Consider the following 13,485-nt stretch of genomic DNA (forward strand, 5'->3'; position numbering starts at 1 on the left):
TTCTTCCGGTTTGCTGGGCGTTTGGCGAATATGTGGGGAGTCTTCTGATTTGGGCGGCTACCTAGCTTACTGTCACTTTTAGAGATAATCCTGAATGGAAACGCGCTTTTTATTCTCATCTGAGCTTCCTTGAGTTCCTTACTTTGCTGGAGCAGGGGTTTTGAATACCTCATGAATAAATCAATTGTTGTTTCGCCGGACAAACTGCTGAAGACGCTTGTGAGGTATCTCATGATGAAGTTGATAGTGAAAAACTGGCGCTCATGAGCACATTTTAACAGTCCACATTTAGACTGACAGTTTGTTCATCTCCAATCATTGGTTCGTTTGGGTCTGAAATGAGTCCTAAACTGAGCAGTCTATAAGGAACCTTTTAAAGAATCGGAATAACTCGCACTAATAATTGATTTATTTTGAAATGGTTATTTCAATTCGCATACAGTATGCTTCTTCTGTTTTGTCCCTTTAGACTCGCAACGTGAGATCGCTTCTCGCGCTATCAATTTAAAGCTCATCGCAGATCAAATTTGAAATCAACCCTCTATCTGAACAATTAACTTGGCTTATACTACCGGTATCAAATAGTTTAGGAAAGCAGAGGATCGAATTGACATGTCCACTCAACAGATCCAGAGATGCATTCGCGATGTATTAGGAATCAACGATGATGAGGAAAACGATTGGACTCAGGGGCATATGAAGAAGCTAATGTCAGCAACATCAACCCTATACAATACATCGTTGAATAAAGTTATGTTGAAGCAAGGCGAAGAGACGGCAAGATGTCATTTGTGTGCCTATATAGCAGCCGAGAAGTTGGCCGAGAAACATGTAAGAGATCTTCATTACTACCTGGACCGCGTGCCATTAGAACCTAGAAAAGCTAGAAGTCTGCTGCAGCTCTTTCAACAGAACATATTTCAATCTTCACCAGTAAAGAATTTCAGTTGGACCCCTAGTCCCAAAAAGAGAAGATCACCAATAAAGGGCGGAGATCGGTTTACAGCTAGAGATCCCAAGGAATTGAGGGAACAATTGTTCGGCACACCGACGAAAGTCGATGGTCAATTGCCATCTCCGGTCAAGGCACCACTTCCTATGACCGATAGTCCACTGAAATCAAGTCCAACCAAAGCTAGAAGGAAATTGGCTTTCGAAGAAGATCTTTCGGAGGGTGAAGAAGAGTTCCAAACGCCAACGAGAAGAAAACGAGCTACTAATGAGGCTGTTTCATTGGCAGGTGGTTCAACAACAGATGACGAAGGATTTTCGGACCATTCATTCACAGAGGGTGAGGTTCGAGAATCTCAGGACAGTGAACAGACAAGGACTAAGAAGCGTGCACATGGGACATCTCCCAAAAAGGATGGCGTCAAGAAAGGACGTGGAAGGCCTAAAGGCCCAGCATCTACAAGGCCAGATATATGTCTACTGAGGAAAAGATATTACAAAGTCACACCGGCAGAAACAATCGACCTGTGCAACCAGTTTGAGATTCCAAAAGACGTGGCCTACAGCATTTTGGACCATTACATGGCATACGCATCTTTCCTGGTGTGTCCATGGCAACTGGTGTGTGGACTTGTATTGAATGCGACTCTCGTCGTCTTCACTGAGAGAAGACGTAAAGATCCTAGAGTAGACCACCTAATATTTGAAAAGATGGCAAGTATTATGAAAACTCCACATACCGAAGACATCATAGAAACTTTAACGCTTGTCAAAGAGCTCGTTGAAGGAGAAAAGTGGTATAGGGACCTGCAAGTAAAGCATAACTGTTATGATGGTGCCTGTTATGAGGAAGCCATTTCGGCGAAACTGGGGTCCATGCTTCAACCTAACAACATTCTTGTTAGCGACGAGCAATTGGCCAATTGGAAGAGGAAAATAGAGCAGGATTTGTCACTAAGGGATATGCAATGAAGCCAGTTACCGTTGAATATAAGCTGAATAACAACCTCAACCTGTAGTTTCATCGTAGTGAAGATCATATTGGCACGTATTGTATGATTTGAAATTTTTTCCTCACTTTGAAGGTTAAAAGGTTAGCGAAGTATAAACTGATCTGACGCCTACGAATTGTAGTCGATCGTATTTTGAAAGGACAAACTCAAGACTTTAGACCAAGTTCTTTAGTTCCAATAGCTACATGACAGTCGAGTCAAACGATAGAAATAAGAGGTCTTACTCAGAACTTGAGGACGGGGAGATAGACCATACCTCAATTACGCACACATCTAACAAATACATTAAAAGTGATGCTTTGTCTGAATTACAGGAGGAAGCAGTAGCCAATGAACTTCCTCTAGAGGCAGGGGTAGTTATGGATTCAGAAAATTATGCTAAATGGCAAAGCACAATCAGTAAAGTTGTTCAATCGGTGGTGTCGATCCATTTCTCACAAGTGGCGCCCTTCGACTGCGACCCACCTTTGGTATCAGAAGCCACCGGATTCGTTGTTGACTCCGAGCTCGGTATCATTCTCACAAACAGACATGTTGTTGGCGCTGGTCCTTTTGTGGGATACGTTGTCTTCGACAACCATGAAGAATGTGATGTCATTCCCATATACAGAGATCCCGTTCACGATTTCGGATTTTTGAAGTTCGATCCTAGTAAAATTAGATATATGACTGTACAGACACTAGAACTGAGGCCATCATTGGCCAAGGTGGGTTCTGAGATCAGAGTGGTTGGTAACGATGCAGGTGAGAAACTGAGTATTCTCGCTGGTTTTATCAGTAGAGTGGATAGAAACGCACCAGACTACGGGGAACTGACATACAATGATTTCAACACAGAGTACATCCAAGCTGCGGCAGCAGCTTCTGGTGGCTCTAGTGGTTCACCAGTGGTGAATATTGATGGTCATGCTGTGGCATTACAAGCCGGTGGTTCCACTGAGGCATCCACAGATTTTTTTCTGCCGCTTGATAGGGTTCTCAGAGCTTTAAAGAGCATCCAGAATAACAAGCCCGTGACTCGTGGTACGATTCAAACTCAATTCCTTCTCAAGCCATATGACGAGTGTAAGAGATTAGGTCTTACGAGCGCCCGTGAAGCTGAAGCTCGTGAAAATTTCCCTGGTAAGATTGGTATGTTAGTTGCTGAGACAGTACTACGAGAAGGCCCTGCTGATGGGAAATTAAAGGAGGGAGATACCCTCATATCCATCAATGACATTGCAATCTCTTCCTTTATACAAGTTGATGACATCCTGGACGAGAATGTGGGTCAAAAGATAGAGGTTCTCGTTCAACGTGGTGGTGTCGATCATAAATGGCAATGCGAAGTTGGCGACCTTCATAAAATAACGCCATCTCGCTATGTTGAAGTATGTGGTGCAACTTTCAATGAGCTGTCCTACCAAATGGCAAGATTTTACGCCTTACCGGTAAAAGGAGTATTTCTAAGTAGCGCTTCTGGCTCGTTCAATTTCGATGCTAAGGAGAAAGTGGGATGGGTCGTTGACTCTATTGACAATCAAAATACACCTACCCTGGACACTTTTATCGAAGTGATGAAAACTATACCAGATCGTAAGCGTGTTACAGTAAAATATCATCACTTGACCGATCAGCATTCGCCTCACGTTGCGTCTGTTTATGTGGATCGTCACTGGTGTAATGAATTCAGGATTTACGAGAGAAATGATAGAACTGGTATTTGGGACTATCATAACGTGGCTGATCCAATTCCAGCCGAACCAGTGCTGCCACAGTCCGCTAAATTTATTGATATTCCTATTGAAAATACAGAAATCGCAAAACTCTCTCATTCCCTTTGTATGGTCTCTACGGTCTGCGCTATTCCTTTAGATTCCATGTCTGCGGAGACTCAAAAGTCCTCTGGTTTGATTATCGACGCTAAAAGAGGGTATGTCATTGTTTCACGCCGTGTTGTGCCACATGATTGTTTAGATGCGTTCGTGACCATTGCAGATTCTGTGATGGTGCCTGCTGATGTCGTTTTCTTACACCCAACACAAAACTACGCAGTTGTAAGGTACGACCCTTCATTAGTTCGGGCTTCTGTAATTGCCCCAAAAATCTCCACCAAGAGATTAAAGAGAGGTGATAAGACGCATTTTGTTGGTATTACTCACAACAATAGACTAGTAACATCCGAGACCAGTGTTAGTGATATTTCTTCGGTCAGCATCCCTAGTAACCTTATCCCCAGATATAGAGCAACCAATCTTGAGGCCATCTCAATTGATTGCAACGTGAGCACCAAATGCAACTCGGGTATTTTGGCAGACAATGATGGAACTGTGAGAGCGTTGTGGTTATCTTTCTTGGGAGAACGTCAGGACGGTAAAGAAAAGGTATACCTTATGGGTCTAGACATAACAGAGTGCCTTGAGGTGATTGATATTTTAAAGCAAGGCAAAACACCCAAAGTGAATATAGTAGATGCTGGGTTTGGTTCAATTTCTATTCTTCAAGCTAGAATCAGAGGAGTTCCGCAGGAGTGGATTGAGCGCATGGAGAAGGAATCTGATAATAGACATCAGTTTATAACGGTTACAAGAGTTTCATGCACAGATAATGACGTCAAATTAGAGACTGGTGATATAATATTGTCTATCAACGACAAATTGGTAACCAGCATGAGTGACCTGGACGGTGTTGTCACGGAGACCCATGATACCAGAGAGTCTCAAAAACTGCGATTCAAAATTGTTCGCGATATAGAAGTTGTGGACCTGGATATTAGTCTGGTAGAAGTGAAGGAGACTGAACAGGTTGTTATTTTTGCTGGAAGTATCATTCAAAAGCCACATCACGCCGTCCGTCAAGCGATGATCAACCTTCCAAGTGAAGTATACTGTATTTTCAGGGGCGAGTCTTCACCTGCAGTCCAGTATGGTATCTCGGCAACAAATTTCATCACCCATGTCAATGAAGTCGATACTCCCGACGTTGAAACCTTCCTGAAAGTGGTCAAAACCATTCCAGATAATACCTACTGTAAGATGAGACTAGTCACTTTTGATAACGTTCCCTTCGCAATATCTTTGAAAACTAACTATCACTATTTTCCAACCGCTGAGTTAAAGAAAGATTTGAAGTCAAACAAATGGATTGAAAAGGAATATAACAAAACCGAAGAAGCTGATTCAAAGAACTAGCATGAAAGCATTGTATATAGAGATATATAGCAAAACTGCATAACATTCAATAGCATTATCTTTTTCTTATATCTTTTTCCTATGTAACATGATATGTTATGATTCGATAACATTTTAAATGCAGCTCATTATATGTACCGTTGAATCATAAATGAATATATGTTTCCATGAGAGAAATATGTACAGGCTGTTCTAGAAGGCAAGCATCGATGGAATAATTAGTTGGGCATTAATCTTTTCAAGTGTTTAATGTGCGTTTCGTGTGCTAATGTCTTCCCACTTAGTGATTTTAGAGATCTGCGCGACCATCCAGCGTTACCATGACTTCTTCCGGCTTTGCCTCTCTTGAAGCTTGTTGCAGTCTTTCTCCACCTCTTTGCAGCTCCTTTGTGAGTTTTCATAAGACTTCTCGTCAAAATAAGTGAAGGTGCCTCTACTTTAGAGAAAGTATTCAGGCATGTTCTGAAAATAGGGTTAATGATCGAACTGAAGAACATCATCAATGGGTATATGGAGTCTTTGATGTGTTCCTAGATGGGTTTTGCAGTTCTTCCAATTCAACCATTTTCAGTTCAAAATCTAGATTTTTCGAGCGAGGAACCTTCTGCCTAAAAATCCGAATAAATTATCATTTGGACCAAAGCACGTAAAATTTGGTGAAATTTATTACATATGTGCTTTTAAGAGCTGATACATTTAATATTTACAGACATAAGATTGTAATATAATTTCTTGAGTGGTAAGATTCGTTTATGCAGCTGAATATGGTTCTACATCATACCCTGAGCACGGTAAGCAGCCAGAGTTTCTTCAATCTTAGCGCTGACAACCGGGTCAGCCTTGATTCTCTTTTGAACTTTAGCAGCTTCCGCAAAGGTAGTAGCCTGAAGTTTTTCATCGACAGTTCTTGCCAAGTTGGCAGCTTCTTCAAACAGATTGATAGCTTCATCGACTTCTTCCTGTTGCAACTTCAATTGTGCCAAACCGACCTTTGCTTGTTCGGAAGTAGGATCTCTTCTACAAGCTTCTTCTAGCAACAAAGTAGCCTCACGAAAGTTTTCGACACTTGGTTGCCTGGCCAACAAAGTGGCTTTACCGACCAATGGAGCCACACCAACATGAATGCCGTCTAGAGCTTCTTCCAATCTTTTAGCAATTTCGTACTGTTTCAAAGCAGCTTCCAAATCACCTTTATCGCCCAAGATTTCAGCATAAAAGTTTGGGACTTCTGGAGCAGTTGGGAATTTTCTCTTAGCTTCACTGAACAAGGTTTCACAGTCGTCAAATTTGTCTTCACGGTACGCTAGACAAGCCAATTGAATGTAAGGGAAAATGTTGTTTTCATCACATTCCTTAGCCTTGTCGAAGTCTTTACCTGCCTTTTCGTATTGACCGGTAATGTAATACATTTGACCTCTGTGGTAGTATGCAGGGCCATAGTTTGGATCTAGTGCGATAGCTTTGTCAAAGTATTGGTAGTATTCCTCTGCTTGACCCTTATCAGCCATTATTAGAGCCATGTAAATGTATGAGTTCAATCTTGGGTGTAGTTGGATAGCCTTTTCGATATCGTCGTGAGCTTCCAAAGGATCGTTCTTCAAAAACTTAAAGATACCATTATGTTCCAAAGCAATTGCAGTCTTTTCCTTCAAAACGGCGTCATCAGGGAATTCACTCAACTTGTTGGTGAAAAAAGAAGCGGACTTTACGAATGCTTCATCAGCAAGTTTGTAACCTTCGGAAGAGCGCTTGTATAGATCCTCCAACCCATTCTTCAATCCAACGTCGGCTTCGTCATTTTCATTGTAGTTAGCAAAAGTGGTCTCTGGTGGGAAAATACCAAAGAAAGAAGCCAAAGCAGTGTTTGAAGGCAGTTGTTGGCTGACATTGTTGCCTAACTTGTCCTTCAACACAAACATTGCTTGTTTGTTCAGGTTTCTCTCCAACATGGGTTCAATGGAAGACCCATTGAAGTCACCGTTCAACGACAACACAGAAAGATCAAACATAGCATCAGCGTAATTTTCCAAACTCTCGTTAGCCGACGCTCTACGGAGCAAAGCCTTGGAATAATCTGGTTTCAGTTCAAGTGCCTTAGTACTGTTCTCGACAACTTTATCCAATTGACCCAAAGAAACATAACATGCAGAGATGTTAGAGTAGAAAACAGGATCCTTCTTAACCACTAAAGCATAGTTATAGTATTTCAGAGCATTATCATAATCCTTTTTCTTGAAAAACTCATTACCCCTATCCTTCAAAGCAGTCGCATAAGTCTCTCTCAACTCCTGAGAAAGCTCCTCGATGTTCTCAAGTAGAGGTTCACCATTTTGACCCACAGGATACACTGGTGTACCACCATTCTCACCGCTCTTCTTCTTCTTGTTCTTCTTTTTCTTCTTAGAACTCTCAGAGCCTTCTGCACCTTTCTCATCTTCATCCAGAGCTGCTCTCTGAGCCTGACGATAGTAATAATATGCACCAATGGCTGCAGAACCGGCCGCTGCCGTAGCTATAATAGCTGTCTTGTTTCTAGACACAAAACTAGAAACGGAATTATCGGAAGACATCTCAACTTTCACACAAGGTTCTCACTGTTCAACACTACTATCTTAACTCCAAACAGGCCTGTAATGTGACTGTCAGAGTGGCAATCCCTCCCAGATCTATGTTCAAATATCGTGAACTTTCAGTACCCTTTGCTATATGAACTAATAAGCAAATTTTTCAGTCATAAGCAACGTATCTGATAGGGTAACGAATTGGCTTAAGAATTGTGGTTTAATATATATACAAGAGTTGTTCAGGAGTGTGTTACTCCCACTGTGATCTGTCCTGTCTTCTGGATTTAAGCCATTGCTTCTTGCACTCTCGGTAAGCGTCGAAATATTCCTTGCAGAGGTCCTTGTTGTAGTCATTTCTGTCCAGGCAATTGAGACTCATCTGAGCGGACTCCTGGCAGGGGTCATAGTACTGGCTCGGGCCCTTGATGGCAAACATGAGTCTGTTTACGCCAGATTCTGGGTTTTCGGGGTAGTATTGGAATTTGCTAGGGTCCTGCCCTTTTGGAGCATAATCAACTTTGGAGCTGTCCTTGACCGCCCCATTCACGTTGGGTTCAGAACTGAGGATCTTTTCATCTTCAGATGGCTTCTCTGGTCTTGCGTTGGACATACTGAAGCTTTGAAAGTAGTCTTGAAGGTGTTGTTGTTGAACTTTAGATCATCGTTAGCTATGATTCTAAGTTTTTCACTTTTTAATTAAGCTCATCGCATCGATGAGAAGCCTAATAATGGCTAATCAACGATCGGTAAAGATGTCTGTTTGCCGGAGATGCCGTTTGCAAGATGCCAGTGTGGTTTCTAGGAAGGAATGGTTTTGTAATGAGTGCTTTCAAAAGTTTGTATCTGCTAAGCAGAGGAAACAGATGATGTGTGAACCGTACTTTCAAGACATCTTCAAAGTTTTGTATCAGGACAAGATAAGGTCAGCAGAAGAAGCTGGATTGCAAAATCAGCAATCGAAAGTCTTGGTGCCGTTGTCGTTTGGTTCTTCTTCGCTTGTTATGTTAGATATATTGAACGAAACGTTGACAGAGCAGAAACAAACACAGAGGGGGAATACTGGATTCCAGATTGACGTCTTGATATGCCTTAAAGCTGGCGATGACCGCGACACATACCAAAAAATAGTGAAAGAATTGCATGAGGAAAGGTATGCTATGAATCACGAGAAATTGAAATTCCATTTTATATCTGAAGAGTCCTTTTACGACGGTGAATTGCGGACAATTCTACTCGACAATCAAGGTTTTGCATCTAAATCGATAAAGGGTCAATTGGATTTATCTCAGAACAGCACAGTGGAAAAACTGCTCGCCCAATGCCCTGATAAATCGTCTCGTAAAGATCTCGACACGTTTATTCAGAGGCATTTGATCAAGAAATATGCATATCAACACAATCATAAGGCCATTCTTTGGGGCCATTCCATGACAAAACTTGCAGATGAAACAATATCGCTTATAGTCAAGGGCAGAGGCTCACAGATATCTCCTTTGCTCAGCGACACGGAACTCAATCCATTATATGAGAATAAATTCAAGAATATGTTTCCTTTGAAGGATGTACTACTCTCAGAAATAGATGCCTACTGTTATACTAAAGGGCTCGAAGGCTTCTTGGTCGGATATGTCGCCCAAGATACTCTGCTTGTCAATAAGATTGGCGATAGTAAACAGCCTACAAAGATGGTCAAGCAATTGAGTATCAATGAAATTGCCAGGGGGTATTTTGACGATGTCGAAGCCGACTATTCCAATGTTATCTCCACTGTGGTCAGAACCGCTTATAAACTGGCAGAACCCAAGAGCATATGCTCAGAACCATGCTCGATTTGCCAGACAAAGATCCATTCCGATGCTTTCAGATGGCTTCGTGCCATCACGGTCAATGATAGTCACCCTATAGAAAACGATGAAGAAGCTGGGTTATTTGCCAAGTGGAGAGATTCCGAGTTGGGAAATGAAGTAATAGAGTACATGAAACTGAAGGATCGTGCATTTCAAGACGGTGTTGATGCGCCGCTTTGTTATGGTTGCATGATAAATTTGAATAGGATGAGGAACAGGAACGTCCTTTGGCCGCAGAACGATGAAGAGGAGTTACAGACCGTCCTGAATGAATTTGTATTGGCGGACGACGGTGAGTAGTCAGAGTATAGAGTCTCACCAGCAGTGCGATCGTACTTAGAGTATATAGATATTACAATTTCGCAGGGCTGATAGCAAACTATCACCTGTTCCTATGCAGGAGATGCAATAGTTCATTGGATGCTGGCTGTCTAGGTCCGCTGTTGAAAGGATCTGTAAGGATTTGCTGTTGTGGAGTCACAAGGCCAGATTCCTGGTAATTTGGACTTTGGTGGAAAGGACCAGGATTACGCTTTAATATGTTCAAAAGGTCGGAAGAAGCTGATTGTGAGCCTGTGTCACTGACTAAAGGAGAGTCATGAGTACCTTTTGACTTGCTTTTCTTCAGCATACTTAATAATTGAGCTGACCCGGTAGCTCCCTGCTCAGCTGGGGCTTCGGGTGCGGGACCAGCACGCTGACCCTTATTGATCATAGCCATTAGTTCATCTTCAGGCGAAACTTTCTGGTCTGGAATGGTTTGTGGCCACTTAGGTTCTGGTTTCGTATTGTTGGTTGGTCTCTTCAGTAGCTCTAACAAAGAGTTTGAAGATTGAGGGGAGTTAGCATCAACAGGTTGAGTTTGCGGTAACTCCGTAGGCTGTTTGGTGGTCTTTTCATTGGGCAAGATATCATCCAATGTTTCACCACGTCTCAAAAGCTTGAACTTGGGCTTGGGCTTCGTTTTGTCAGCAGACAGTTGGGTACCATCAACTGACCTAATACTTTCGCTGTGTTCGTCAACGTGCGGCACTTCATCTGGTTTGAAATTGTTTTCTTTCAAAACGTCATGATTAACTAAACCGACTGGCGGTTCTTCTCTTTGTATATTTTCGACCTGTTCCTCTTCTTCTTGCTCCTCTTCTTGCTCCTCAGAACTGCTATCATAATCATTATGAGTGTCAGAACTTTCCTCAGATTTCTTTTCTTGTAATTCTTCTTCATCCGAGCTACTCTCGAATTCCTCGTATGCATCATCGGTCAATTCATCCTTTAATGAAGCCTCTTCTTCAACGGCTCTAGTGGGCAAAATCTTTGGTTCATTGATCAATCTATTTTGTTGCCCCGGATTCTTCAAAATGTTTAACAATGACTGCGAATCTGAAATATTACTATCCAAATCTAGTTTCTCACCAGCTTCAATAGGTCTTTCCAGGATTGAAACTTTAGGAGTTTCAGTTTTCTTTGTGTTAAGCAAATCCAACAATTGCTTAGAGCTTGATGTGCCATTAGATGCCTGTTCCTGGGCTAATACTGGTTTCGCTAAGGAGGAAGGTTCAGGAGTTGACGCATTGACTTCAGGATTATTCATTTGCATGAATCCGTTAGGATGACCCATCGACGGCACAATTTGAGGATTCAAGAAAGGTAAATTGCCATTCACATAAGGAAATGGTGCAAAAGGTTGGAACCCCATGAGTGGTGGGACATGTTGTTGCTGGTAAGGCACGGGCGGTGATTGCAATGGAACCACTGGTGCAGTCATTGCAGCTGTCTCATTTTGCAAAGTTTGCAAAGGTTCAATCTTTTCGTCTTTCGATTGCACCGCAGTGTGTAACATATTGAGTAAATCTCTACCTGGATCGGTATTTTCCTCCTTTGTGATACCCAACAAAAGTTTTAGTTGTTCTTCCGCATATTGTATCAATTGGTCATCGTTTTTAACATGCTTCTGGCGTCTTAACCATACGGACAATGGTCTCATCATTGAATTTATCAAGTAGTATTTCACGTTGGATTTATACATGGTCTTTGACATCTTTTTGAAATCGCGCCATTCAATCTTATCAATTTCATTTCTCACCTGGGGCTTAAAATTGAAATCCTCAGGAACACCCTTAACGATAAAGATCTTGTAGTTTTTGCCCTGAATGTTTCTTTCAATAAATTGTTCCTCATCGATATAATCCGTCAAATCAAATCCAATCTCCTCCTTCACCTCACGTATACAACATGCGACATCGTCTTCGTCCTTGGAGATTTTACCTCTGGGGAAAGACCACGAATCGGATTCTGTACCCTGAACCAAGAGGATCTTATTGAGCTTCTGATTGAAAATCGCTGCACCTCTCACCGGTATACTTTTCTTGTATTTTGAGAATTTTTGTAACGCTTCATCGGCCTTGATATCCCATTTCCACACAAGAGGACATAGTTTAATAACGTGTTGTGCGAACGACTTGATTTTAAGGGAAGGTAGAGTTGGATTCATCAACTTGATGAAGTCCGTGTAAAACCATGAAGCTTCCTCGAAATGGAACAATTCTCTCTCTACACTTGACAAATCCTCTGGTGGACAATTGATAATAAAACGAACGAGCAAGTCTTCCAGGACTCGATCAACAGAAGCGACATTCTCCAATGCAGGTCGTAGTGGTAACGACATGACAGCTAGCGCTTAAAAATAACTTGGGGCCCTTTATGAAATGGGTGTTTGTAGTGTGGTGAACTAAACCGTGTTTTTAACATTCAAATGGTTGAAAAAAACAAGCTCGCCTCTCACGGGCGCATTATAAACAACAACTATCAACACTTCAATACAAGGAAATTCGCCCATCAACAAACTATATCCCAAATGTCGATCAGAGTCGGTTACGTTCCCGAACACTTCTCCACACCAATTCAATTTGCTCAATTGCACGGCTTCTTTCAACAAAATGGTTTGAAAGTAGACCTTATCGCCTACCCTAGCGGGTCAGGCCACATGATCACTTCCTTAAACAACAACGAGCTCGATATCGCCATTGGACTTACCGAAGCCTTTGTCCGTGGTGTAGCCGACACCACTGATGTACCTTATGAGATCATTAGCACTTATGTGACTTCCCCATTAAACTGGGCAGTCTCTACAGGTGTTAACAGAGATGACATCAAAGGAGTCGCTTCATTGGAAAACAAAAAGATCGGCGTTTCGAGGATCGGAAGTGGTTCATACGTTATGTCATATGTTTTAGCTCTGGAACAACAATTCAAGAGTAATCCGCCTTACAGCGATTGGCCCATTTGTAACACATTTGCCCGTTTAAGAGAGGCTGTTAATGACAAGACTTGCGATGCATTCATGTGGGAATATTTCACCACCAAGAAATACTATGAAACTCCACATAAGGAACTTAAGATGGTGGGGAATATCTATACTCCATGGCCCTCCTGGGTCGTTGTTAGAAACAAAACTCTTACAGACCAACAAACGCGTTCTTTTATGAAGGCATTAGATCAAGGTATCCACTATCTCAAAGACCATCAAGAAGAAGCCGTTGAATACATATATAAAAACCTGGATTACAGTGAGTCCGATGCGCGCGAGTGGCTTTCTACTGTGGTGTTCCAATTGGCAGGCGCTAAAGACGCTATGAAACAAACAGTCGACCTACTAGTTGTAGCTGGAGTTTTGAAACATGGCCAAGAACCGGACATTTTGAAACGTAACCTCAAGACCGGACACTGTGAAACGTGGTCAACCTGAAACAAGTAAACTTGAAACGCTGTTTCATAAGCGCCAAGGATTTCCTCGAGTGTCCGGACCCGGCGCTTCGGACAGATTTGAAACCGGCGCATTTTCTCAGCTCCTTCGGACCGACGCGGTCGTTCGGCGGTTTCCGGACCTTGGAACCATCAAAGTAATACGATGGGTTGGAAAAAGGGCCAACGATAAGCAAAG

General features: G+C 42.2%; 8 protein-coding genes across 8 annotated transcripts; 4 read left to right on the top strand and 4 right to left on the bottom strand.

Moving 5' to 3' along the window:
- Positions 1–612: 612 nt before the first annotated feature.
- ORC6 (origin recognition complex subunit 6) lies at positions 613–1,923 on the top strand (the record flags this gene model as incomplete). The annotated part of the gene is made up of 1 exon (XM_003679803.1): positions 613–1,923. One exon carries the CDS (start codon positions 613–615, stop codon positions 1,921–1,923), a length of 1,311 nt encoding a protein of 436 aa, XP_003679851.1.
- Positions 1,924–2,149: 226 nt separating this feature from the next.
- Positions 2,150–5,134, top strand: NMA111 (Nma111p; the record flags this gene model as incomplete). Its single annotated transcript, XM_003679804.1, has 1 exon — positions 2,150–5,134. The coding sequence occupies one exon, from the start codon at positions 2,150–2,152 to the stop codon at positions 5,132–5,134; it is 2,985 nt and encodes a 994-aa protein (XP_003679852.1).
- Positions 5,135–5,352: 218 nt separating this feature from the next.
- MRP35 (mitochondrial 54S ribosomal protein bL35m) lies at positions 5,353–5,634 on the bottom strand (the record flags this gene model as incomplete). Its single annotated transcript, XM_003679805.1, has 1 exon — positions 5,353–5,634. One exon carries the CDS (start codon positions 5,632–5,634, stop codon positions 5,353–5,355), a length of 282 nt encoding a protein of 93 aa, XP_003679853.1.
- Positions 5,635–5,904: 270 nt separating this feature from the next.
- Positions 5,905–7,704, bottom strand: TOM70 (protein channel TOM70; the record flags this gene model as incomplete). The annotated part of the gene is made up of 1 exon (XM_003679806.1): positions 5,905–7,704. One exon carries the CDS (start codon positions 7,702–7,704, stop codon positions 5,905–5,907), a length of 1,800 nt encoding a protein of 599 aa, XP_003679854.1.
- Positions 7,705–7,948: 244 nt separating this feature from the next.
- COX23 (Cox23p) lies at positions 7,949–8,308 on the bottom strand (the record flags this gene model as incomplete). Its single annotated transcript, XM_003679807.1, has 1 exon — positions 7,949–8,308. The coding sequence occupies one exon, from the start codon at positions 8,306–8,308 to the stop codon at positions 7,949–7,951; it is 360 nt and encodes a 119-aa protein (XP_003679855.1).
- A 118-nt stretch (positions 8,309–8,426) lies between these two features.
- NCS2 (Ncs2p) lies at positions 8,427–9,845 on the top strand (the record flags this gene model as incomplete). Its single annotated transcript, XM_003679808.1, has 1 exon — positions 8,427–9,845. The coding sequence occupies one exon, from the start codon at positions 8,427–8,429 to the stop codon at positions 9,843–9,845; it is 1,419 nt and encodes a 472-aa protein (XP_003679856.1).
- Positions 9,846–9,927: 82 nt separating this feature from the next.
- On the bottom strand, positions 9,928–12,210 carry DCP2 (decapping enzyme complex catalytic subunit; the record flags this gene model as incomplete). Its single annotated transcript, XM_003679809.1, has 1 exon — positions 9,928–12,210. The coding sequence occupies one exon, from the start codon at positions 12,208–12,210 to the stop codon at positions 9,928–9,930; it is 2,283 nt and encodes a 760-aa protein (XP_003679857.1).
- Positions 12,211–12,399: 189 nt separating this feature from the next.
- Positions 12,400–13,290, top strand: TDEL0B05180 (substrate-binding domain-containing protein; the record flags this gene model as incomplete). Its single annotated transcript, XM_003679810.1, has 1 exon — positions 12,400–13,290. One exon carries the CDS (start codon positions 12,400–12,402, stop codon positions 13,288–13,290), a length of 891 nt encoding a protein of 296 aa, XP_003679858.1.
- Positions 13,291–13,485: the final 195 nt, after the last annotated feature.

The sequence above is a fragment of the Torulaspora delbrueckii genome, chromosome 2 (genome assembly GCF_000243375.1).
Source record: "Torulaspora delbrueckii CBS 1146 chromosome 2, complete genome".
In the NCBI taxonomy this organism is placed as follows: Eukaryota; Fungi; Ascomycota; class Saccharomycetes; order Saccharomycetales; family Saccharomycetaceae; genus Torulaspora; species Torulaspora delbrueckii.